Genomic DNA, 23,184 nt, shown 5'->3' with positions numbered 1-23,184 from the left:
TACACAACAGGTAGGAATATTTCGTTTAATAGCTGTAGTAACTTTTTTTAAATAGCAGAAAGCATACATTAAGAATGCAAGTATTAAATTATTCTCCCGGTACTTAACCCGGGTCAAAAAGAATAAAATAAAAAGGGAAAATAGACACGATCTGAACGGGCTCATCGACTGAAGGTTTCAAATTCACCATCGTCACTAATTGCTCCCAACACGAGTACAAAAACCTGTGTGTAAAAACATGATATGGTCACAGTTACATCTGATGCCGGAACTGATGGTCCAGAGTGGCGGGGAGAGGGTAGGGGAGCACGGGAGACATTGCTGACCCAATGGATAATGGCGCACAATATCCTGAAAGCTTGGATGGGAACTGACCCACCCGGGGGTCCAGAGATTCATGCCAGGGTCAAAAATTTCTAATGACATCCGAATCAATAAACTAGATTCAGTGAGCAGTAATTAAGTGAGAAGTGGTTAAGACAGGATGGAATTGGGCTAAAAGATGGTTGCATGGTTCTGAAAACCACTTGTCTTGGATGGTAGAGGTACCGTATTGTCATCACCGATGGCAGGAGGCGCTGGATTGCCAATACATTTAAACAGTAAATGTGGGTGCTGCCGAGAATGGGGTGCCCCTTGTTATTGCACTTTCCAACACGCTGTCAGCAACATTGTCCTGGGAGAGCGACCCCTCTTCAGGGCATCGCTTGGCCAGAAACCCTACCAAAGGAGAGTCGTCGACAACAGCTTCTATTCCAAACCAACAGGGCAGGAGAGGTCAGCATGGAGTGACAGACTAGACTGGAGCAGCAGAGTGTGCCTGGGCACAACTCTAATCCCCATTCTCTGCATCAGCATTATGGAAGACAAGTAATGGAGGCTGGGGCAAAGACTGAGTGTCTCATCCCTGCGTCTGCTCTTTGCAGCCAAATCAAGTGGCAATTGATAGGCTTTGAAAGCTCCTCCTTTGGGGCAGGGTTGGGCCCGGGCTGGTGTGGCTGAGGAAAGGAATTGGGAGATATCTTCTATTTTAGATTTAAGCTTTAGTCCACCATTGTATTTTTATGTCAGCAGAATCATGGAGCTGGGATAAAAAATAGGGCAAAGATTCCAACAGAACTTGCTTTAATACTGAGCTGTAAGAATAAAGATCAGCTTCTGTTCCAGCCTCGGTTGTTGCTGAATTAGCTGGATAAGGGAAGAGGAGGTGTTTGAGATGCTGCAGCTGATGTCAGCATCCTGAGGTCAGGGAGGAGGAACTTTAACTCGTATTTCTGCTGTCAGTGGCTATCCAGTAACTCCTGCGGCAAAGTGGGAAGGTGCGGAGCGGCTCGTGTGAAGACCTGATCAGATTCATTGTAACGTTTATCTCCCCACCTCATAGACTAACAGCCTGCTAACACTGGCACAATGCAGGGAGTAGCCTCACAGCCTGCAGAACGGTGCCCAAAGATAATGTGCTGGGGAAGATACGGGGAAACATAACTGGAGAAAGAAACAAAGAAATCCCTTTTAAAAGGGAATTACCATGGCACCATCTCTGACTTACACATTTCCTTAACTGCATCTTATTTCAGTTTTTATTGTTGGACATCGCTCCCCTCAGTTCTTGTCCCTCTCCCTTCCCACCCACCTCTTTGAAAAGGCATTGAAACATGTGCCTTCATCTTGAGTTAAAGCACCCTCGCAGTGTTCTCCCCGCTGCACACACAGGGCTCACTGATTAGTTCGGAATGCCTTGTCCAGACAGCAGGCACACTGGCTTCATTCAGCCTTTGGAAGAACGGAGTCGATACAATTGCACTTTGTTATCGCCGGGGTTCGGTCGCTGAGTCGTGACGTGAGGCAGCGAATGGAAGTGAGGGTGCACCATCCCTGAGTGCGGGAATCCTGTCCGCGTCAGTCCCAGTCGTGAGGGTCCCTTTACCAGGAGCACTGGGCCCCATTACAACTTGGCCCACTTTGAGAACGTTGATCTATGGCGAACTGTTGCTTGCGCTCTCTGTCCGTGACATCCATGTTGGCTCTTGTATTAAGACCCCTTTGGTTTTAGCATGTGCTGTCCTGAGGAGTTGCCATTATTAACACAGGGACAGAAAGGGAGAGTACAGGGTTGGTGCCTACAGCTGTCCAGAGAAGGTGCTGCTGTCTGAAGGGTCCTAGGTTGCTCCTACTTCCAAGCCCCTTGTCCCCACTGGACAGTGGGAGCTGTGAGATTTTTTGGCTTTTAAACCTCTGGTGGGGCTGAAAGATAGGTAGAAGTTTCCAGCTGGAGAACTTTTCAGTACCCGCTTCTCTGTATGAAGCATGGCGGCAGGAACGGTGATGGGGGAGGGGGTGTTGTGGTGGAGGTGGCACACGGCACTTGGGCATGTGCACAACATTCCGGGCAGTCCAGCGGTGGCATTAAGTTGCCCCTGAAGAGCTGGGTGCCAAGGAAATGGGATGATAAACCACGCACAGTCCGCTGACTACAGAGTCTCCGGGTCACCCCAGTTGGGAGCTTTAATGTGGGTTGGCATGAACCCGGGCGGTGACACTCTCCAGCGAGTGAGGGATGCTGTTCAGCCGTGTGCTGATCTGGACAAACCGGATCTGAGGCAGCGGTGGCTTGGCTTGCGTCGGTAGGTTGGTTGCTCCACGGCTGGGTCTGGTAGGGCGGTAGGCGGGTATGCGGGTTCCATTGAACAGCCGGGGATCAGTGCCCAGCACTTGGCCATCACCAGAGGCATCTGGCCTCTTCCCAGCAGCCTCGTCGCCCTGACTGGCAGCCAGAGGCTCCAGCTCGTAATGCTCATGCTCCATCTCCAGCCGCTCTCCCTCAGCAAGCGGATGCTGCTTGTGGACACGGCAAGCTCTCTTGCCCTCCTTCCGACCGTGGCCAGCATGGGGAGGGGGTGGCTGAGGCACGCCATGGCACTGCAACCTTTTGGGAAGGGGGATCTGGCCACAGGTGCCCTGCGGACCCAGGCAGCGACACATACACTGGAAGAAGAAAGTGGCAAAGCCCCAGCTGATACACATGATGAGCATCATGAAGGTCCCGAGCTGAGTGTAGGCCAAGACAGTGGAGGGCATCATCATGGCGCCAGCCACAAAGGTGGTTAGGGCAGCCATGGCAATGGCAGACCCCATCCTGCTTAGGGAGAAGACCACCTTGCCCTCGCGGTCCGTCTCTGGTGCCAGACGGTAGGCTACACCATAATGAACGGCAAAGTCAACGGCCAATCCCACAGCCACGGAGATGGTGACGGACTCCAGAACATTCAGCTCCCAGCCCAACAGGACCAGTGAGCCCACCGTGACAAAGATGGTGCCGGTGATGGAGACAATGGCGTACAGGCTAATCACCACATTGCGGGTGGTTAGTAACATGACACTAAAGGCCACGGCAACCGAGAGTCCCATGGCCACCAGGGTGCCATCGGAGAGGCTGTCCTGAAGGTCGAAGAACTCCAGGCCGCTGATGAACCAGCCATTGCTGAGGCCAGCCGGAGCAGCTTTCAGTTCTTCCATGATCCAGGCATCCACCTCTTTGTAGAAACGATTCATCTTCTCATAGGCCAGTGTGAAGAGGTAGGTACTCTGAAATTCCAGCACCACAGCCCGGATGGTATCATTGATGTCAAAGCGGGGCCCTGGGGTCTTGCTGTCTAAGTGGTAGCCTGTACTGCGCTCCAGCTCCATGATGGCACGCTTGATGCACAGCTCAAAAACTTCTTGCTTGTAGGGGAAAGTGGACTGGCTGCAGCACGGATACAGGGTGGCTTCCTCGCAGTCCTGATTCTCCATCCACTGCCGGAAAGTTTCCACAAAACAGCTGGTAAAGTCCTGCTCGTCTGTCTGGTGGAAGAAGGTCTGGTTCCTTAGCCTCTGGCAGAAGCGCAGGAGCCACAGCTGGGAGGTGGGGCTGGCCACGTCAAAGGAAGCGTCGAGCCGCAGCCGGCCCTTGTTATGGGGATTGAGTGGGTCACCAGCATCCACAGGTGCGACGCCCCACACCAGCGTGATGGGCATGTGCAGCTCCTCACCATGGTGTACCCGCTCAAAGACAAAAAGCCGGCGGAACTCCGCATCGTAACGCTCAAAGGGGTGTGAGGAGCGAAACACCTGGAACTCGGAGAGCTCCAGTGACGGCAACTTCATCTTGGGGTCAACGCAGACAATGTAAGCGCCACCAATGGTCAGGGCCAGGAACCAGCACAGCCAGATGTAGCGGAACTTGATAACAATGCAAGGTAGCACCTTCTCAAAGAATATCCGGGACGTCTCGGACGCAGCCAGCAGGAGGCTCTGTAACTTACGGCACAGCCGCGCTGGCCAGCTGTCGTGGTAGCTCGGCCGCCCAGGCTTCTCACCGCACTGGAAAAAATGCAGCAGGTATCGTTCATGCAAGACCACCACTGCCGGGAGCCAGGTCACCATTAAAATGTAGTTGACCAGGATGGCAGTGCCAGCATAAACACCAAAGCACCGGATAGCGGTGATGTTGCTGACATAGTTGGCATAGAAGGCAGCTGCGGTGGTAAAGCTGGTGACAAACATGGAGAGAGCCGCATGGTGCAGGGTGACACTCACTGTTTCGGCTAACTCAGCCTGGGGCTTGTCAAATTTAGTGTGGTTCCAGACATCACACAGCACAAAGGCATCATCGGCCCCGATCCCCACCAAAATAATTAGCGCCGTGAGGTTCATGAAGGGGAAAAACTTGAAGCCAAAAACAATCCTGTAGAGGAAGTAGGAGACGATCAAGGAGCTGATGATAGCGAACATGGTCATCAAGGTGATGAACATGGATCTAGTGTACATGCACATTATCAACAAAACAATTGCAATGGCAATGGCAGGATACACGGTATCCATCAGAAGATAGTCCTGGAACAAGTTGTGCTTGATCCCAAACTCTATTCCTGCAATGGTGGTCACACCATCTGAACAGTTCCAGTTCTCAAAGTTGTCCAAATAAATGTCCATCATGCTCTTCCCTTTCTCTGTGGGGATGAACAGCATGCTGTACTTTAATGCTGGAATCACGTAGTCCAAGGTCTGGGGACTCAAGAAGTCTTTGTCCACCAAGTAATGGAGGATTTGGTAGACGGCGTTATATTTCGTGCACTTGCGGGGCACGGAAGTGCACTTGAGCTGGTCTTTGCGACGGGTGGTCATGTCCCAGCAGTCGGGCCCCAGGGTCCCGTTGTGGTAATATTTAACACAGGAACGGAGAAGTTTTAGCGTGTGTGCCACATCTCGCTCAGTGATCTTCTGGCAGGAGGAGCGGTTGTTGAGGATGGCGATGTAGTTGCCCAGCGTCCAGCTGGGGCAACAGGAGGCAGCTGACGTTCTCTGGCAAAGATCCCCAAACTGAAAGTGTGAACGGATCTGCAAAGAAAAACAAATCATTCGCACCAGTTTTAAACATTTCCGTATATAAACTGGGTTTCAAAAGTTACAACAGATGTTTAATGAATTGAGTAATTACCAAACTCAAGATTTATTTTTAAGTCTGTAGTATTCCTCAAAGAGAGGGCGGAGGAGATTTTTATTGCCTGGAAGGATGGTGGAAACACATTTAAACAACTTTAAAAATGGAATTGGATAAGTGTTGAAAGGTTTGCAGATCCATCAGAAAGGAACAGATTTGGGGTGGTTAGTTGCTGGGGTTTCTAACTAATTGGAGCTCTTTCAAAGAGTTGGAATGATGGCCACGTAGCTTAATCTGTGCTGTATTCTCTCTATTGCCTCAACAACCTTCCTGTAGTGTAGTCACGGCATAATCTAAACTATGGGCTTGGAATGGTTTAGACTCCCAGTGTCATATTCTATACATCTTATCTTAAACCCTGTGTTCTACCAGCTTTTTCATGGCTTTGACCACTTGAGCTGCTGCTCTCCAAGTCTTGTGAACATAAACCCCCCAAATACTCAGCTTTTCCACTACAACCACCATTTAATGTCCAATTGGAGGGAGGAGGAAACTGGAGGGCGCAAGTCAAGAGGAATTTAAAAAAGGCAAACCTCTAAAAATCATTCCAGTTCTACCGTGAAGACTGTTAAAGCAGATGCTATAAATGGGTTCAAGAGTCCAGAGTAGGAAAGGGAATGAGGGATATGAGGAGAAGGTGGGTTGGTGAGGCTAAAAACAAAAGCTAACAACCGCCCATGCTGCTCACAAAAAACAGACATGCTTCTTTGTCCTTCCTCGATGCTAGAGTTTGAGGAAACAAAGTGGAAAATCAATACTTGTGATATAATGATGTCAGTCTGTACATACCCTGGTGTTGTCAAGATTGCACATTGATTTAATTGATTCTGTTTGCCACAAGTTCTCCCCATCCGCTGAGGCAAATACCACTCGAGAATAGCGATCACCTACAGGGCAAGAAGATAATCAGTTTGTGAAGACCTTCAGCACGCAATCCCCCCATTGTTTACCAAGTTAAGGGTGAGGGAATCACATTATTGAACTACAAACAGAGAGGCTGGGTGTGAGAAAAGGGTGAGGTAATGTCATGGTTACATTACTGGACTAGAAATCCAGAGGCCTGAACACAAATTCAAATCCCTTCTTGGTAAGTAAATGATATTAAATGATATGCACACGTTCTCCCCAAATTCGGTGAATGGGATTATTCTGTGCTTTTGAGAAAATAGCTAAACAGCTACAAGGCATTTGGACCCCACTCTTACTGACTAAACTTGTGGGTAGAGTTCGGGAAATCGATGCACCTTTGGCAGGGGAAAGATCTGGGGACTGTGAAATAGTAAAGGAAACTATTTTGGATGCTCAGGAGCTGGTACCAGAGGCTTACAGGCAAACATTTCGAGCTCACATTGAATTCAAAAGGGTTAAACAAAGTCATTTTGATAGGTCGGTGCAAGCATTAAAATAGAAGAAAGATCCGATGCCCTGAGAGCGATAATTCTGTTGGAAGCCAGCAAGAGAGAGAGTGAGATCGGAAACTCCAAGGAGGCTTCGCTTCAAAATAAAACAGAATCTACTGGAAGGGTGAACAAAATGAAAAAGGTTCGATATTTTCACTGCAATAAATTGGGTCACACAAGGTCACCGTGCTGGAGGTTAAATTATTGTCCAGTCGGGGTTGTCTATCTTAAACAAGGAAAGATGAATGTTGACCCTGGAGAAGAAGCCTGTCAGGTTGCTAGACAAAGAGAAAGAGCGGACACTTGTACAGGGGCCAGCAAATGGCCTAAGTGTTTAAACATTTTGTGTGCACAGATACAATATTTCAATGTGGACAGAACAGAATGGGAAAAGACATTAAAATCTTATGAGATACAGGCCTGAGTCAATCTCTGAGGTTGTGGGATGAAGATATTTGTTGTCCAGAAGGGATCATGAAGAAAAAGATTCAGCATTCACAGTGAAATCAGAGAAATCCCTTTAGTTAAAAATAAACTTAAAGAGTAGCTTGAAGACAGGGGATGTAATGGCGTGCGTTGTCAAAACCGTTCTCATTGCAGGCGTTCAATTCACTCCAGGGAATGATTTAACAGGATCACAGATGGTAGTGATGCCTATTGTAGTCAAACAGCTGATAGAGAATCCAGCCACAGAGAAATTGCAAACAGATCATCCTGGGGTATTTCCAGATTGCGTAGAGATACGATCACAGGATCCTCAGCTAAGACAAAGGAGGGAGGAGTTGCAAGTCCAGGAGGAGGCCAGTGAGAGCTGCTTATCTGATACCAGTTTTAGAAGCTAAATGAGACTGAGACAGATGCAGATATATATGAGAACCTATTCTCACTGATAAGTGGGAACATGTTGAACAAGCTGTAAAAGGTATAGTTGGTGATGCACAATGCGTGCCTGTAAATCAAAGCTTTAAGCTCCAGTTCTATCCTTCACTGTCTGGCTCTCTGAGTTGTGATGTGGAGATGCCGGCATTGGACTGGGGTGAGCGCAGTAAGAAGACTCACCACACCAGGTTTATTTATTTCATTTTTTAAATACTTTTCCAATTCAATCAAAGCAAATCCAATTCAGAGTCTCAACAAGTTGAGACATTTCCGATCCAGGCTGACAAGACAGGGCGAGCGACCATTTACCCTGTCCTGGGCCCGATCTACATGAGCCAAGCTGATTGGAGGAGGGGGAGGTTTCCTCCCCCAAAGCTTGATCTCATTTGCATCTTAGCCAAAAGGCCGAGATGCCGCTTTTAAAAAATTGCTACATTATTTGGTAGCACAAGCTTTCGGAATGTCGCTCCTTCTTCAGGTGAGTGAAGAATTGTGTTCACAAACATAGGTACAGACTCAATTTACAAGATAATGGTTGGAATGCAAGTCTTTACAGGTAATCAAGTCTTTACAGGTACAGATAATGTAAGTGGAGAGAGGGTTAAGCACAGGTTAAAGAGATGTATATTGTCTCCAGCCAGGACAGTTAGTGAGATTTTGCAAGCTCAGGCAAGTTGTGGGGATTACAGATTGTGTGACATGAACCCAAGATCCCAGTTGAGGCCGTCCTCGTGTGTGCGGAACTTGGCTATCAGTTTTGCTCGGTGATTCTGCGTTGTCATGTGTGAAGGCCGCCTTGGAGAACGCTTGCAAAATCTCACTAACTGTCCTGGCTGGAGACAATACACATCTCTTTAACCTGTGCTTAACCCTCTCTCCACTCACATTGTCTGTACCTTTAAGACTTGATTACCTGTAAAGACTTGCATTCCAACCATTATCTTGTAAATTGAGTCTGTACCTATGTTTGTGAACACAATTCTTCACTCACCTGATGAAGGAGTGACACTCCGAAAGCTTGTGCTACCAAATAAACCTGTTGGACTTGAACCTGGTGTTGTGAGACTTCTTTGCTTTGTAACATGTTGCTGACTCTCAACAGATTTCTGGTAACTCTAGGAATGGGAAAATGCTTTGAGGAGCTAAACCTTCGAGTAGAAGGGCTGAGTATATTGGAATTAATGATTGTGGGGAAAGAATCCTATTCCAGTTCAGTGTGTGAGATCTCTCATGAAATTGGCATGTACGTGGATGGTGAGAGAGGGAGCTTTCTGGGTCTGGTGTGGTAAAGTTCTCCACGGTAAAATAATCTGGCAATATCATCTCAGGATTAGCCACTTGGTGTTTTATGCCCTGGGTTGCCAAGGCCACTGGCACTTTACATTCTTTCATTTGTCACATATTGTGTGTGCAAGTAGCATAAGGAGACAAAACTGGAAGGATGAAGAATAGAGTACATAGCGAGTGATTACAAGATTGTAATATTTCCTTTCCTGTATACATTTTCATTGTAAGAAGTCTCACAACACCAGGTTAAAGTCCAACAGGTTTATTTGGTAGCAAATACCATAAGCTTTCGGAGCAGAGCTCCTTCGTCAGATGGAGTGGATATCTGTTCTCAAACAGGGCACAGACACAGAAATCAAATTACAGAATACTGATTAGAATGCAAATCTCTACAGCCAGCCAGGTCTTAAATGTACAGACAATGTGGGTGGAGGGAGCATTCAACACAGATTAAAGAGATGTGTATTGTCTCCAGACAGAACAGCTTGTGAAATTCTGCAAGTCTAGGAGGCAAGCTGTGGGGGTTACTGATAATGTGACATAAATCCAACATCCCGGTTTAGGCCGTCCTCATGTGTGCGGAACTTGGCTACATTTTCATTGTCAGAGCACATGTATGATTTCACCGCTTGATGGTCACCCCGACATTTCCTGCTGTTTTTTCTGACCTTGATCAGTTAGCTGTCCCAGGACAGGAGCCAGTGATTTAGAAATATTTGGCAATCTACTGAAAGGTCCCAATACTTAGTCTCCATTTGGCTTCAGGATGCGTCAATTCAGACAGAGCTCATCTCGGGAGCAGCAGAGTTAGAAAGGACAGGTCAAGTTAAACACAGCTGCCAATTTCAGCACTCAACAACACAACTAGGCTCCAGACCCCAAGACAGACATGAATAATGTTGCTGACAATTGCTCCGGCATTTAAACAAAGTTAAGTGATTCTTTAGAACACAACACTTACTTGGAACATCACAGAAGAAGCTGTCCTTGTGGAAATTCCATTCTGCTTGCCGCTTGTCTCTCTCGTAGGGATCATCTGACCACCTATCCTCTCGGTGACTTGTGTGAAATTAGAAAGCAGATATAAAATGAAGAACAATTGGTGCAGATAAACAAGAGGAGCTTGATATATATCTCTCCACTCTTTCATTTTATAACTGTACAAGAATGCACCTCTGTCAGAGCAGGCCAACATATCAGGTTTCGATCTTTATGCAAGTCCAGAAATTACTGCAGGTGATCTTAGAAGATGAATGCTCATCACACGCAAATGACATTAACCGACAGCCACTGGCGATGATAGCCCTGTTATGAGTGGATTAATGTCCCCATAAGTGTATTTGCTAATATCTCTAATGTCAATTTGTAGCTGAGCACATTATATCCATGTATAAGTAACTATTTAACCATAAATAGTAATAAAGGGCAGAGAAGGGCAAGAGTTCCGAGAGTGTGTTCAGGAGAATTGTCTACAGCAGTATGTTTCCAGTCCAATGAGGAGGAAGGCACTGGTAGACATGAACATGGACATCCAGGAGGCATTTGATAAAGAGGCACACAATACATTGTGGGCAAAATTCAAGCGGATGGAAGGGACAGTGGCAACATGGAAACAAAACTGATTGAGTGACAGGGAACAGTAGTGGTTAGTGGTTGTTTTTGGTAATGGAGGGAGATTTATAGTGGGGTTTCCCAGGAGTCAGTGCTGGGACCCCTGCTCTTCCTGAAATATATTCATGAGCTAGAGATTGGTGTACAGGGCACAATTTCAAAATTTGCAGATGATACAAAACTTGGAAATATAGTGAACTGTGCGGAACGTTAAAAGGAAATAGACAGGCTGGTGGAATGGGTGGACAATTTAATGCCGAGAAGTGTGAAGTAATTCATTTTGACAAAATGATTGCGGAGGCACAATATAAAGGGTATAAAGAGGGTGCAGGAGCAGAGGAACTGCTGTATGTGTGCTTAAATCATTGACGGTGACAGGACGGTGACAGGACAAATTGAGAGAATGGTTAATAAAGCGCAAAGTATCCTTTATCATTCACAGCATAAAGTATTAAAGCAAGGAAGTTACGTTAAACTTGTATAAAAGACTGGTGGGGCCTCAGCTGGAGTATTGTGTCCAGTTCAGGGCACCTCACCTTTGGAAAGATGTGAAGATGTCAGAGAGTGTAGAAAAGATTCACAAGAATGGTTCCAGGGGTGAGGAACTCAGTTAAATAGATAGATTGGGGAAACTGGAAACATTTTCCTTGGAGAAGGTTGAGAGGAAATTTGATCGGGGTATTCAAAATCATGAAGGGTGGGCACAGAGTATGTTCCCATTGGTGGAAGGATTGAGAACCAGAGGATACAGATTTAAGGTGATTAGAAAACAGAAGCAATGGCGATGAGAAAGCAATGAGGCAAAATATTTTCACCAAGCGAGTGGTGAGGATCTGGAGTGCAGTGCCTGAAATGAAAGACAGACTCAATCGCTGCATTCAAGAGGCAATTGGATTATAATCTGAAAAGGAAGAAGGTACAAGGCTCTGGGGAGAAAGCTGGGGAAGGACACAAATGAATTACTCCTTTAGAGGACAAGTACAGACATGACAGACAAAACGGTCTCCTCCTGTGTTGAAACCAAAGCGAAATTGGAGTTTTTCTGAGGAGATATCAGAGGGGGTGGATGAGGGTAATGCTGATAAATGTGGTGTACCCGGATTTCAGAAGGCATTCGATACAGTTCCACACGACAGACTAGTGAGAAAGGTTATAGCTCACAAAATAAAAGGGACAGTAACAATGTGGATACAAAATTGGCTGCATAACAGGAAGCAGAAAGTAAATGGATATGTTTTCAGGCTGGAGGAAGGTTTGTAGTAGTTATTCCCAGGGGTCTGTATTGGGACCCTTGCTTCTGGATCTAGATCTTGGTGTGCAGGGGACAATTTCAAAACTTAATAATGCATATAGTGTTCTTGGCTTTATTAATAAGAGCACAGAGTAGAAGTTAGATGCCAGTTAGTACATTAGTTAAACCTCAGCTGGAGTACTGAGTACAGTCTGAGTGCCACATTATAGGAAGGATGGGAATGCATTGAAGAGAGTGCAGAAGAGGTTTACAAGAATGGTTCCAGGAATGGGAAACTTCAGTTATGTGGATAGATTGGAGAGGCTGGGACTGTTCTCCCTGGAGAGAAGGCGGCTAAGAGAAGATTTGACAGATGATCAAAATCATGAGGGGGCTGACAGAGTAGACAGGGAGAAACTATTCTTGCTCGGAAAAGGATCAAGGAAAGGACACAGATTAAAGGTGATTTGCAAAAGAAGCAAATGTAATGAAGAAAAAACTTTTTCACACAGCGAGCGGTTGGGGTCTCTGATAAAGGCAAATTACTGTGGATGCTGGAATCTGCAACAGATTTTCCAGCATTTTCTGTTTTGGTTCGGGTCTGGAATGCACTGCCTGGAAGTGTGGTGGAGGCAGGTCCAATTGAGGCATTCAAGAGGGCGTTAGATGATGACTTGAATAGAAACAATGTGCAGGGATACAGGGAAAAGGCAGGGAATGGCTCTAAGTCACAATGCTTATTTGAAGAGCCAGTGCAGACAAGATGGGCCGAATGGCCTCCTTCTAAAACGTATTCTCTGATATCTCTATACCGTACTTACTGAGTGATATAACTCACCTCTTGGCTTGTTCCTCCGCATATTTGAAAGGATAGTTTGCAAGTGTTGCTTGATACCCTGTGTTTTTCACCATGTTATTCCAGGTGACTAGTCTCTGACCAATTGCTGTTCCTCTGGGTTCAAATCCCTGCAAAGATTTCATGCAGAAAGTCATCTTACTGACAGGAATCTTGCCACCCCTCTGGTAAACAGTACAAACCGCTGCGCCACTCTCACACCAACAACGTTTCATTTATTTCTTCAAACCTCCGCTTTGTACTTATTCCTGCCACTGGCAACACGCTGCCGGCAATGTGGGTCTCAGCCGCTGGGGACATGGTCCCGGCCGCCAGGAACGTGGTCCCGGCCGCCAGCAACATGGTTGCTGCTGCCGGGAACGTGTTTCCTGCTGCCGGGAACGTGGTTCCTGCTGCCGGGAACGTGGTTCCTGCTGCCGGGAACGTGGTTCCTGCTGCCGGGAACGTGGTTCCTGCTGCTGGGGGACCATGGTTCCGACTGGGAATATGTGGCCGCTGGGGCCCTCTGCTTGTTTTATCCATGTGATGGAGGAGGAACATGGGATTAGAAGTATAGCTTGGGAAAGGATGACACCAAGATGGATGGGCTGGATGGTTTAATTTGTATGACTGCGCGAGAGGCTTCAAAGAGGGCATGAGGCAGACTGGTCAACCACAAACAACACAACCAGCAAACCATATTCAGTTCTCAGTGTCCAGATACACATGGCACCTTTCAGCAGGGGCCATATGACTCTGCCAATCCCTCCTACACCCACCCCCATCACTGTCATCACTTCCTCCAGCTCTTCATCCAACTGAGGGACTCCTGCTGTCTAAGGTCAGCTGGCTGAGCAGAGACCTGGAATAAATCTGGGAAGTCGCTGCTTTGTGTGGCGAGTACTGCACTGAATCATCAAGGAAACCTCTTCACACAATAACCTTGTGCCAGATAAATAGCTGTACCATAGAGGTCTGAGGACATTCAGTTAGCTGTTTGCAATGCATAGGACTGACACAAGTCTAATTTCTATGGTATAAATGCAAAATAGTGTGGATGCTGGAATCTGAAACAGAAAATGCCGGAAAATCTCGGCAGGTCTGTTGTAGGTAAAAAGCCTCTGACACTATTAGTGGATAAAAGTGCAGGTTTATTTTCACAATTGTCGGAGACGTGAGGTTCCTAACATTGGACCCCCAATCGTCTCATCAAATATGAGTTAAGAACAGAGTTTTATACCTCTCGGTATACAGATTCCCACTGTATGAGCAATCTCCAAGGCCGCGATCGTTCATCATTGCCTTGAAACAATATCACAGGTTTTGCACAAACAAGTTAATCTGATATACATTCAGGAGTCAGCGGTTTTCCCTTATCTGGTCCGAATGTAAGAAACAATGAATTCTAACCAAAACAATGAATTCTACAGCACTTCTCATACAAGCTCTAAATATCACAGAGGTCACTTTGACACTGAGTTTTGAAGTTTATTAACCCATTCCCAACTTCAAGGTCTGACAGCACCTGTGGGGAGAGAATAGAGCCAACGTTTCGAGTTTAGATGACCCTTCGTCAGACCCTTCTTTGTGGGACCTTGTCAAACAAATCTAATTCTTCCTGTTGCATCCTTCCCAGTCTCCTGTAGGTGGCGAACTATCCCATCAACTAGAAAGAATGGGCTAACCAAATGTTCCAGTGAATTATCACCTGTCTCACAGGAACCTCATCAATGTCCCCAGCAAAACCCTTCTTACTGCTTGTTAGAGTCAACTGAACAGATAAGGACCCCATTACATATTTGAAACATCACAAGACTGTTCACATACATAATCTCCATTAGTCAGTTCTCAGCTCTTTAAAATTATAGAATCATTTAACACAGGTGGCCATTCACCCCATCATGCTGAACTGGCTCTCTGAAAGCTATCCAATTAATCCCATTCACTGCTTTTTCCCCAAAGTCCCACATGTATTTATCCAATTCCCTTTTGAATCCTATTGAATCCGTTTCCACCTTTCAGACAGAGGATTTCACGTCAGAACAACTCACTATCTATAAACAAAAACAGAACATGCTGGAAAATCTCAGCAGGTCTGACAGCGTCTGTGGAGAGAGAATAGAGCCAACTTTTTGAGTCTGGATGACCCCGAGTCAGAGCTAAGAGCTCACCTATCCATCCAGCCAGCCCACCCCGAATCCCATGTGATTTTAGTTTTTGTACAGTCTGCCATGTGGGACCTTGTCAAATGCCTTACTAAAGTCCATATAAACTACATCCACAGCCGTCTCCTCATCAATTATCTTTGTGCATGGGATGCCAATCAAGTGGGATGCTTTGTCCTGGGTGTTAAGCTTCTTCTGTTGGAGTCGCACCCATCCAGGCAACGAGAGGAAAATTCCATCACACTCTTGACTTGTGCCTGATAGATTGTGGATATTCACACACAGTAAGTTTGCATCCAGTGCAATGACATGCTATGCCTGCAAATAAATAAGGTGCCCACTCTGTGCACAGCAACCCGGGTTCAATTCCCGGCTTGGGTCACTGTCTGTGTGGAGTTTGCACATTCTCCTCGTATCTGCTGTGTTTCCTCCGGGTGCTCCGGTTTCCTCCCACAGTCCAAAGATGTGCGGGTTAGGTTGATTGGCCATGCTGAAATTGCCCCTTAGTGTCAGGGGTACTAGCTAGGATAAATGCATGGGGTTATGGGGATAGGGCCTGGGTGGGATTGTTGTTGGTGCAGTCTCGATGGACCAAATGGCCTCCTCCTGCACTGTAGGGATTCTATGATTCTAACCTCCCACAAAGCTGCGAAACTAGTTTGTGACAGTGTCAGACAAGGGGAATGCTAGGCAGGTCACTGTGAGAATGACCTGCTCTTCTGTAGGTTCTGCTGTGAAATGTTGAGTGTTCTCTGTTTTACCCACAGTTGAAAGTAGGAGTGTTGAAACACCCCTTCCAGTGAAGTGTCAGGAATGACGTGAACAAGGAGAACTGTGGACAGCAACTGGCACAGCAGAATATAAACTTCACTGTTTATCCAGCTGTGATCCTACTTGCCATTAGTGTCATTAGCTGTTGCTAAATACATCACAGTACAATCTAGCTACTGGAACTTGAGATGGAGTTTTAATGGTTGAATACTGAGCTGCAGGTCACCTCATTCATGTCCACTGGTGATTGTGATTTGATTCTGACTAATCTGCCTAACAACTATTTAGAAATTAAATTGTGTCTGCTCGTTCTATCACCTTTATTTCTTGCTTTCCCAACAACATACGCTTTCAGAAGCAGTCCATGGATAGTGGCAGCCATAGCTGATAATTTCCTCCCTGCTCCTGGGTTGCCGGGGACTCCCATGATCTCATGAATGAGCTTCCAATCACATATCTGCCATCACTGAGACCACTACCTCCACCTAGAGGTTACAAAGCTACACTACAGGGAACAAGGTCACACTGACTCCGTCAGAGAAAAGGGTAAATCACTCACCAGCAGTGGGTCAGAGAAGTCTGGAAGGTCTGGTACCAGGATCCCGACCAGTGCACATATTACTATTAGCACCGTGCATAGCCCCAGGACCACCACTGGCCAGTCAGCAATGAGAGCTGCGTAGCTGTGAGGAGGAGATAAAACTGTCACATCACACAAAATTTACAAGATGGCATCTTTATTTCTTGAACTAAAACAGCACACAAATCTAAATGTGTAGAGCGGACTTCTCGGCAGCTTTACTCCACGAGGGAACCCCCCCACACACATTTTTTTAAAAAAGCACCATCAACTGAGATTGAAGTACTAGTTTCAAAGACTTGTAGTCCTCCAGGATTTGATCAAGTGGTATTTCTCTACATGCAAATATTGTTATGAATATCTGGTTCATGTTCATATTTTAGGGATAATGTTTGGTCCTGGGAAGCTTAAAACGTAAATGTAGAAAATAGGATAAATAGAACTAAAACAGCTTGGAGTCTTTTGCACTTAAAAGGCTGGGGCCATGTTGACTTAAGGGTTAACAGAAAGTTAAGAGCCATAAAACAGCAAGTGGCTTTAGCTGGGGCATTGGAGATGTGATGCCCACATTGCTTGCAAAAATTTGCAGTCCAAAGAATTGTTTTGTTTTGGGAGTTAGAGCTAAATTAGTTTAAAAACGTTCTGTGAACCCTGAAAAACTGCATTATCATGGAGATGGCTGGTGCTTAAGAAGATTCTCTGGTTTCAATTTAGCAGAGTGCTCTGGAGTAGTAGAAATGGATGCTGCTGTTGGCAGGCTCCAAGCACTTGGGGTTCAAAGAAGCCCCGGGAACCAGTGGTTCAGCTGTTGTTGCATTTTGGACCTCGTGTGGTTTGCAGCTCAGAGAAGTCCTGGGGAGCTGAGAAGGTGGCAGAAGGTTGCTGGTTCTGCGCTGGAAGTAGTTAAGTCTCAGGAAAGTCTTCAGCTTCTATTTATAGCTTGGTGGAGGCGGGAGACTGGAGTTTGGAAAAACCCTGGGGCAGTACCAGCTTATTGAAGCTACTGGACTGTGAAAACGTTGGAAGTGTGCCAGTAATTAGAAGCAGAAGTGCAGTTTTGTGAATCCTGTGGAAAGCAGTCACAGGAAAAGAGATTGAAACATCAGGAGGTGAGCAGTCGTTGAGACAGACCAGGTCAACGTGACTTTTAAGATAATTCACAGGCTAAATGTTTGAAAGTGAGGAACTGAAATCCGTTGTGAGGGAGAGTTTTAAGGAGACTTTGTGATTCACAGGAGACACTGGGTGGGTTGCTGAGAAATCTGTGGGGTTGGTCTTGGTCACATTTGCATTTATTGTGCAGTGTGGTGTGTTTGCAGTTTGCCTGTTAATTCATATTTACCTCATGTTAATTCAGAATATTAGAGTATATGATATTGTAAATGGTTCAGACTTTGTAAAGTCTGTTTGTTCAAAACCATGGAATCTTGTGGCTTCATTTTTGCAATGGGTAACTGGTATTTCAAACACTGTCTAAAATTGCTGGTTCCTAACTGGATGGTAACAACTGCAGCAATGAAGTTAGAAAATGTCATTGAAGAGGAATAGAGAAATAATCTAGCTGTGAACAGGAATGGAACTGACTGAGATAGATGGGGATATGGGCATGATGACAGGTGCTACTGGGAGAAGCAGGGAGTTGAGGTGGGACAACACTTGATTTGTTATTGTCACATGCATTAGTATACAGTGAAAAGTATTGTTTCTTGCACGCTATACAAAGCATACCGTTCATAGAGGAGGAAATGAGAGAATACAGAATGTAGTGTTACAGTCATAGCTAGGGTGTAAAGAAAGATCAACCTAATGCAAGGCAAGTCCATTCAGAAGTCTGATGGCAGCAGGGAAGAAGCTGCTCTTGAGTCGGTTGGGACGTGACCTCAGACTTTTGTAGCTTTTTTCGGCGGAAGAGGGTGGAAGAGAGAATGTCCGGGGTACGTTGGGTCCTTGATTATGCTGGCTACTTTTCCGAGTCGATGGATGGGAGGCTGGTTTGAGTGATGGATTGGAATACATTCACCCTTTGTAGTTTCTTGCTGTCTTGGGCAGAGCAAGAGTCATACCAAGCTGTGATACAACCAGAAAGGATGGTTTCTATGGTGCATCTGTAAAAGTTGGAGAGAGTCGTAGTGGACATACTGCAGTTGAGTCTGCTCCAACATTCCATAAGATCACGGCGGATCTGACTGTAGCCTTAACTCCAGTTTCCCAATGCCCCCACCCCCCTCACCCATAACACTGACTCCCTTGTTGGTCAAAAATCTGGAGTTCTGAAATAAAAAGTGTTAGAAACACTCATGGTCTGCAGCAGTTTATAAAGGAGGCTCACCACCACCTTCTCAAGGGCAAATAGGTATGGGCAATAAATGCTGGCCTTGCCAGCGATGCCAACAGCCCGTGAAAGAATAAAAATAGACGGTGACATAGTGATAATGTTGATTGACTAGTAACCCCGAGGCCCAGGTGTCAGTAAGTAAGTAATCTATTTTTGTATTCCTGGGTATTAGAAAGAAGGTCTAGCTGTAAGTAAGTTTAATTTTGTACTCATGTGTAGTTAACTCATGATAAACAAGGGTTCCTGCATGTCTATGGATTTTAGTTTCATTTCAAACTGTGCCTGCATTAACAGGTTTACCACATGAAAACAAAAATGGATAAATGAAAGACTAAGCTGTTACTTAGCAACCAGGGGCCACCTTTTATTATAAAGAACATTTGAGTTAAGTTTTAAGCTGGATCTAGGAGGGGCTGGACAGGACCAGGAGCTGCAAAAAGCAGTCTTCCCAAAGGAACAGAAATCCAGAAACCAGGGAGTTGGGACAAAAAGTATGTCACGGGAAGACAGTTAAGTTGAAAGAAAAAGGAACAAGAAAAATTCAAGTAAAACACAGAGAAAGTTCGCTGAGCTAAAGAAATAGCTCAAGAAACAGGTTTAAAGTAAGCTAGATAAGAAGCCAAACACCTGAGGTAAATCAAAAGGTTGGTGATATCTTAATACAACCTGTGAAGCAGTGGTTGCGTTGCCGTGGCTGGGTCCCTGAGAGATTGTGTGGAAGCTGCAATGTATGTGGCAACCCAGGGCAGAGGAATACTAAAAGGAGAGGCTGAAATCCTGAAAGTGAATTCTTAGTGAAGGTATCCGAGAGAGAGCATTGTTTGGGAGAAGATTCTAAGGCATGATTTTCCAAGTGGAGTGAGACCAGTTTGTTCACTGTGTGACAAGCATCTAGGGGGATTTGATGATAAATCCACAGTTGGTTTCAGAGAGTGTTATGTCTGACCACAGTTGGCCTGTTGGTTTATAGGGACTGTGTACTTACCGAGAACAATAATGAGATATATTTTGTAACTTGTGTTATCCTTAAAAATCTGTAAACCTGTGAAGGTGTCGGTGAGGTGAAGGAGTATTTTATTATAGCCAATCTTTTCTGTTTTATTTTATTTTTTAAAAGCTGTGACTCTGTTCATCCCCGTACCTGAACACAATATCAAAGTTACCGTCATCTGGGGCCTGACTGTCCAGTTGTAAAATCAGCTGGGACACAGATTCTGGGGAGATGGATGCAAATCTCACTATGACAGCGAGTGGAATGTCAATTTAATGAATAAAAACCTGGAATGGAAAGTTGGTCTTTGATGGTGACCATGAAACTATCATCGATGTTGCAAAAATACATCTGATTCACTAATATTCTTCAGGGAAGGAAATCAGCAGTTCTTATCTGGTCTGTTCTACATGTGACTCCAGACCCACAGCAATGTGGCTGCCTCTTAAATGTTCTCTGGGAAGGTCCAGCAAACCACTCACTTGAGTAATCAGGGATGGGCAACAAATGCTGGACTTGCCAGCGATGCTCACATCCCTTGTAAGAATAATGTTTTTAAACACCTGGAACCTCTCCAGGGCCTGCCAACCTTAACCCAGCAAACTTCCTACTTACTTTGGTGCCTGGTTTCAATGACAATCGCCATTGGGGACTGCCAGTAGTCTCAACAGTGGCCGCTGCTCATGCTTGGCCCTGCTGGGACCATAGAGCTGCTGACCATCCAATTGGCCAACAGTTCTTTGAGGTGGGCTATCCTGTCTGAGGGGCAGAGAGCCCAATTCCACCCTATTAATGGCCAATCGATGTTAGAATGAGAGCAGGGAGCTCTTCTTCCTCTGGGTGGACTTTGCACTGACTTTATTGCTGGTGGGAGATTGGGGGGGTGACGAAGACACTTATAAAATCCAGCCCAAAAGCTCTACTTGCCAAAATAGACCGCCATAGACAATTAAAAAGGTAAGAAACAAAAAACATAGAAAAAGCATACAAATATACAAAAATTGGCACAGATCCTTCCTGCAAGATTACTGCACCATTTCCCACCCATTTGTTTTCAGAAGTTGAAACTCCTTTCTCTCCAGCTCGATCACTATTCCTGTCTTGCTCCTCAATCTTGCTGGGACTTGGTCTTTCAAGCAAGCTATGCAGAAGCTTGGCAGAGGTACAACTCTGAGCTCTAGATCCTGCTGAGGATGGAATTTCCTTTCAGAAAACACTTAGCTCTGTTCAGTGTCTGTGGCACCCACTCAAGGGAAAAAGAGAAGTTGACAGTCCTATATTTAGAGTTCTTCACAACGTGAACTTCCTACAATATGTTAGCAGACTGAACAAGCTCAGACCACTGACTTCAGCATCACAGCATTTCACACAAAGAAATGCAGGACAATCAAACCAAACAGCTCCTTCCAAATCAACTGTGAGGTCAATAAGTGTTGAGGGTTAAGGTATATGGAGAGGGGCAGGGAAGTGGGATATTAAAATATCAGTCTAATAGGCTTAACAGATCAAATGGCTTGTTGCTGATCCTATAACTCTCACTAGTCCATCTGGTGAAGGCAGCAAAAAGCTGAACTATACTGAACATACAGACTCAATTAACCCTGTCCTGTCTGTGCTGAATTAACCAATCGCACCCAAGGATGGTTTTTGGAGCTGGGGAATGAATTGGCTAGGGTGCCCACTGTGGTTACTGTTGGTGCAAGTGACGTCAGTACTGTTGGCAAGGTCACATTTATTGTCCATCTCTAATTGTCCTCAAGAAGGTGCTGGTGTTCAGTTGCCTTTTTCAATGTGGGTCTGGAACCATAAATAGGCTAGTGTAAGAAAGGATATCAGACTACCTTCCCTAAAAAACATGACTAAACCAGGTAGGTATTTATGATGATCTGGTAGTTTCATGGCCACCATCACTGAGACAAGTGTTTTAATTCCAGATTTGTTTCATTTAGACAGTCCTTGGACCTTACACACAACTGGTCCTAAATACCAGGTTATAAGTCAAAACATCATGGGGGTGATTCTCCCAGCCTGCTAATCCCCTGGCACTGCCCAAGGGGCAAAGTGGCAATGCCCAAAGGAAGAACCTTGGCACTGCCCACTAGGCATCGGGCAGTGCCAAGGGGGCAGGGCCCACTGCAACACTGCACTTGAGCTTGGTGACAAGGGGAGGGAGGTAAGCAATCAGCAATGGACATCCGTTTGGGGGAGGGGGGGCTGCAGGAGGGACATAGGGGAAGAGATCGGGACTGCCGGGGGGTGGGGGCATACACGTCCAGGAGGCCAGCGATCGGGTGGTGGAGGTGTGGTCACACGGCAAGTGATGCGGGGGTCAGGGGTCTGGCCGGCGATCGAGCGAGCCAGCAATCAGGAGGCCAGCAGTGCAGGGCCATTGCATATGCTCCAATCTCAGCGCATGCACAGTGGCCCGCTCAGTGCTATGCTGCCAACCTCTCCAGCGGGAATAGGCTCTGCCCACTGAATTTTATCGGGATTCAGGCTAGGCACTCTGTGGTGCGCTGAGTGATGCGCGATTGATTCACACGGGAGGCTAGAACGTACCCGGGAATAAAGGCTTTTATTCACTACAAATAGGAGCACATTACTCAACAATATTATCCCAGACTAAAGACTACTCGCAAGTAGCAGTGACCTTTATACTCCTGTAAGAAGGCGGAGTCCTGGGTGGAGCCGAACGGAGTGTACCACATAAACAGTAATAACAGGTGGAACACCCAACAACCCTAACCCCAACAGCAACAAGAGTAACATATATACAAGTACCCATAGTGGTAACCATCTATGGTTCACCACATTCACCCCTCCTTTAAAAAACAAAGACAGGTGGGGTAAAAAAACAATAAGAACTGTCCACATGTTCACAAGTTCAGCTGAACCGGAGGTCCGCACCGTCTCTGCGACCTCCGCAATACCGGCTCCAGTGCCGGTTCTGGTGACCGTGGTGACGACCCTCTCTCCGAGGTGGTGTCCACAGACTCCTCCAGTTCCTCTCCCGACCGCCGACCTCGAGATGGCGACAATCCCCTGGACTCAGGCAAGCTGCACACGGGAGTAAGAGGATCAAGTTGAGGTCTCAATGCTGCCCGCACCGTGTCAGGAGGGGAGAGAATGGGCAAAGGAATCCTAACCAGGGGTGCGGGAGTGACGGGGGTTTCCAGGTCCCCTGCAGGTGCCAGATCTCTGATAGAGACCGTGTCCTCTCGCCCGTCAGGATATGCCACATAGGCATATTGAAGGTTGGCGTGGAGGAGATGGACCTGTTCAACCAAAGGGTCGGACTTGCGGGCCCTGACATGCTGCCGCAGGAGAACAGGTCCTGAGTACGTCAACCAAGTCGGCAGTGAGGTCCCAGAGGAAGACTTCCTAGGGAAGACAAACATCCGCTCATGTGGGGTAGTGTTGGTTGCCATACACAGGAGGGACCGGATCGAATGGAGTGCATCAGGAAGTACCTCTTGCCAACGGGTGACTGGAAGACCCCTAGACCGTAGCGCTAGTAAAACAGCCTTCCAGACTGTAGCGTTTTCTCTTTCGACCTGTCCGTTTCCCCTGGGGTTGTAACTTGTAGTCCTACTTGAGGCAATTCGCTTAGAGAGCAG

At 46.3% G+C, this 23,184-nt stretch overlaps 1 protein-coding gene across 10 annotated transcripts in view; it reads right to left on the bottom strand.

Moving 5' to 3' along the window:
* Positions 1-11: 11 nt before the first annotated feature.
* Positions 12-23,184, bottom strand: part of disp1 (dispatched homolog 1 (Drosophila)) — a 390,670-nt gene continuing 367,497 nt past the window's right edge. For all 10 annotated transcript variants that reach the window (XM_078212185.1, XM_078212187.1, XM_078212182.1 and 7 more), the window contains 5 exons: positions 16,221-16,344; positions 12,729-12,856; positions 10,010-10,107; positions 6,272-6,369; positions 12-5,379 (listed from right to left, as the gene is read on the bottom strand). In XM_078212185.1, coding sequence (XP_078068311.1) covers positions 2,506-5,379; positions 6,272-6,369; positions 10,010-10,107; positions 12,729-12,856; positions 16,221-16,344 — 3,322 coding nt within the window. In that variant the 3' untranslated portion in view covers positions 12-2,505. The remainder of the gene's footprint in view (positions 5,380-6,271; positions 6,370-10,009; positions 10,108-12,728; positions 12,857-16,220; positions 16,345-23,184) is intronic.

The sequence above is a fragment of the Mustelus asterias genome, chromosome 5, assembly GCF_964213995.1.
Source record: "Mustelus asterias chromosome 5, sMusAst1.hap1.1, whole genome shotgun sequence".
Taxonomy (NCBI): domain Eukaryota; kingdom Metazoa; phylum Chordata; class Chondrichthyes; order Carcharhiniformes; family Triakidae; genus Mustelus; species Mustelus asterias.
Note: the sequence above shows the minus strand (reverse complement) of the source record. Positions and strands in the feature narration are given on the sequence as shown.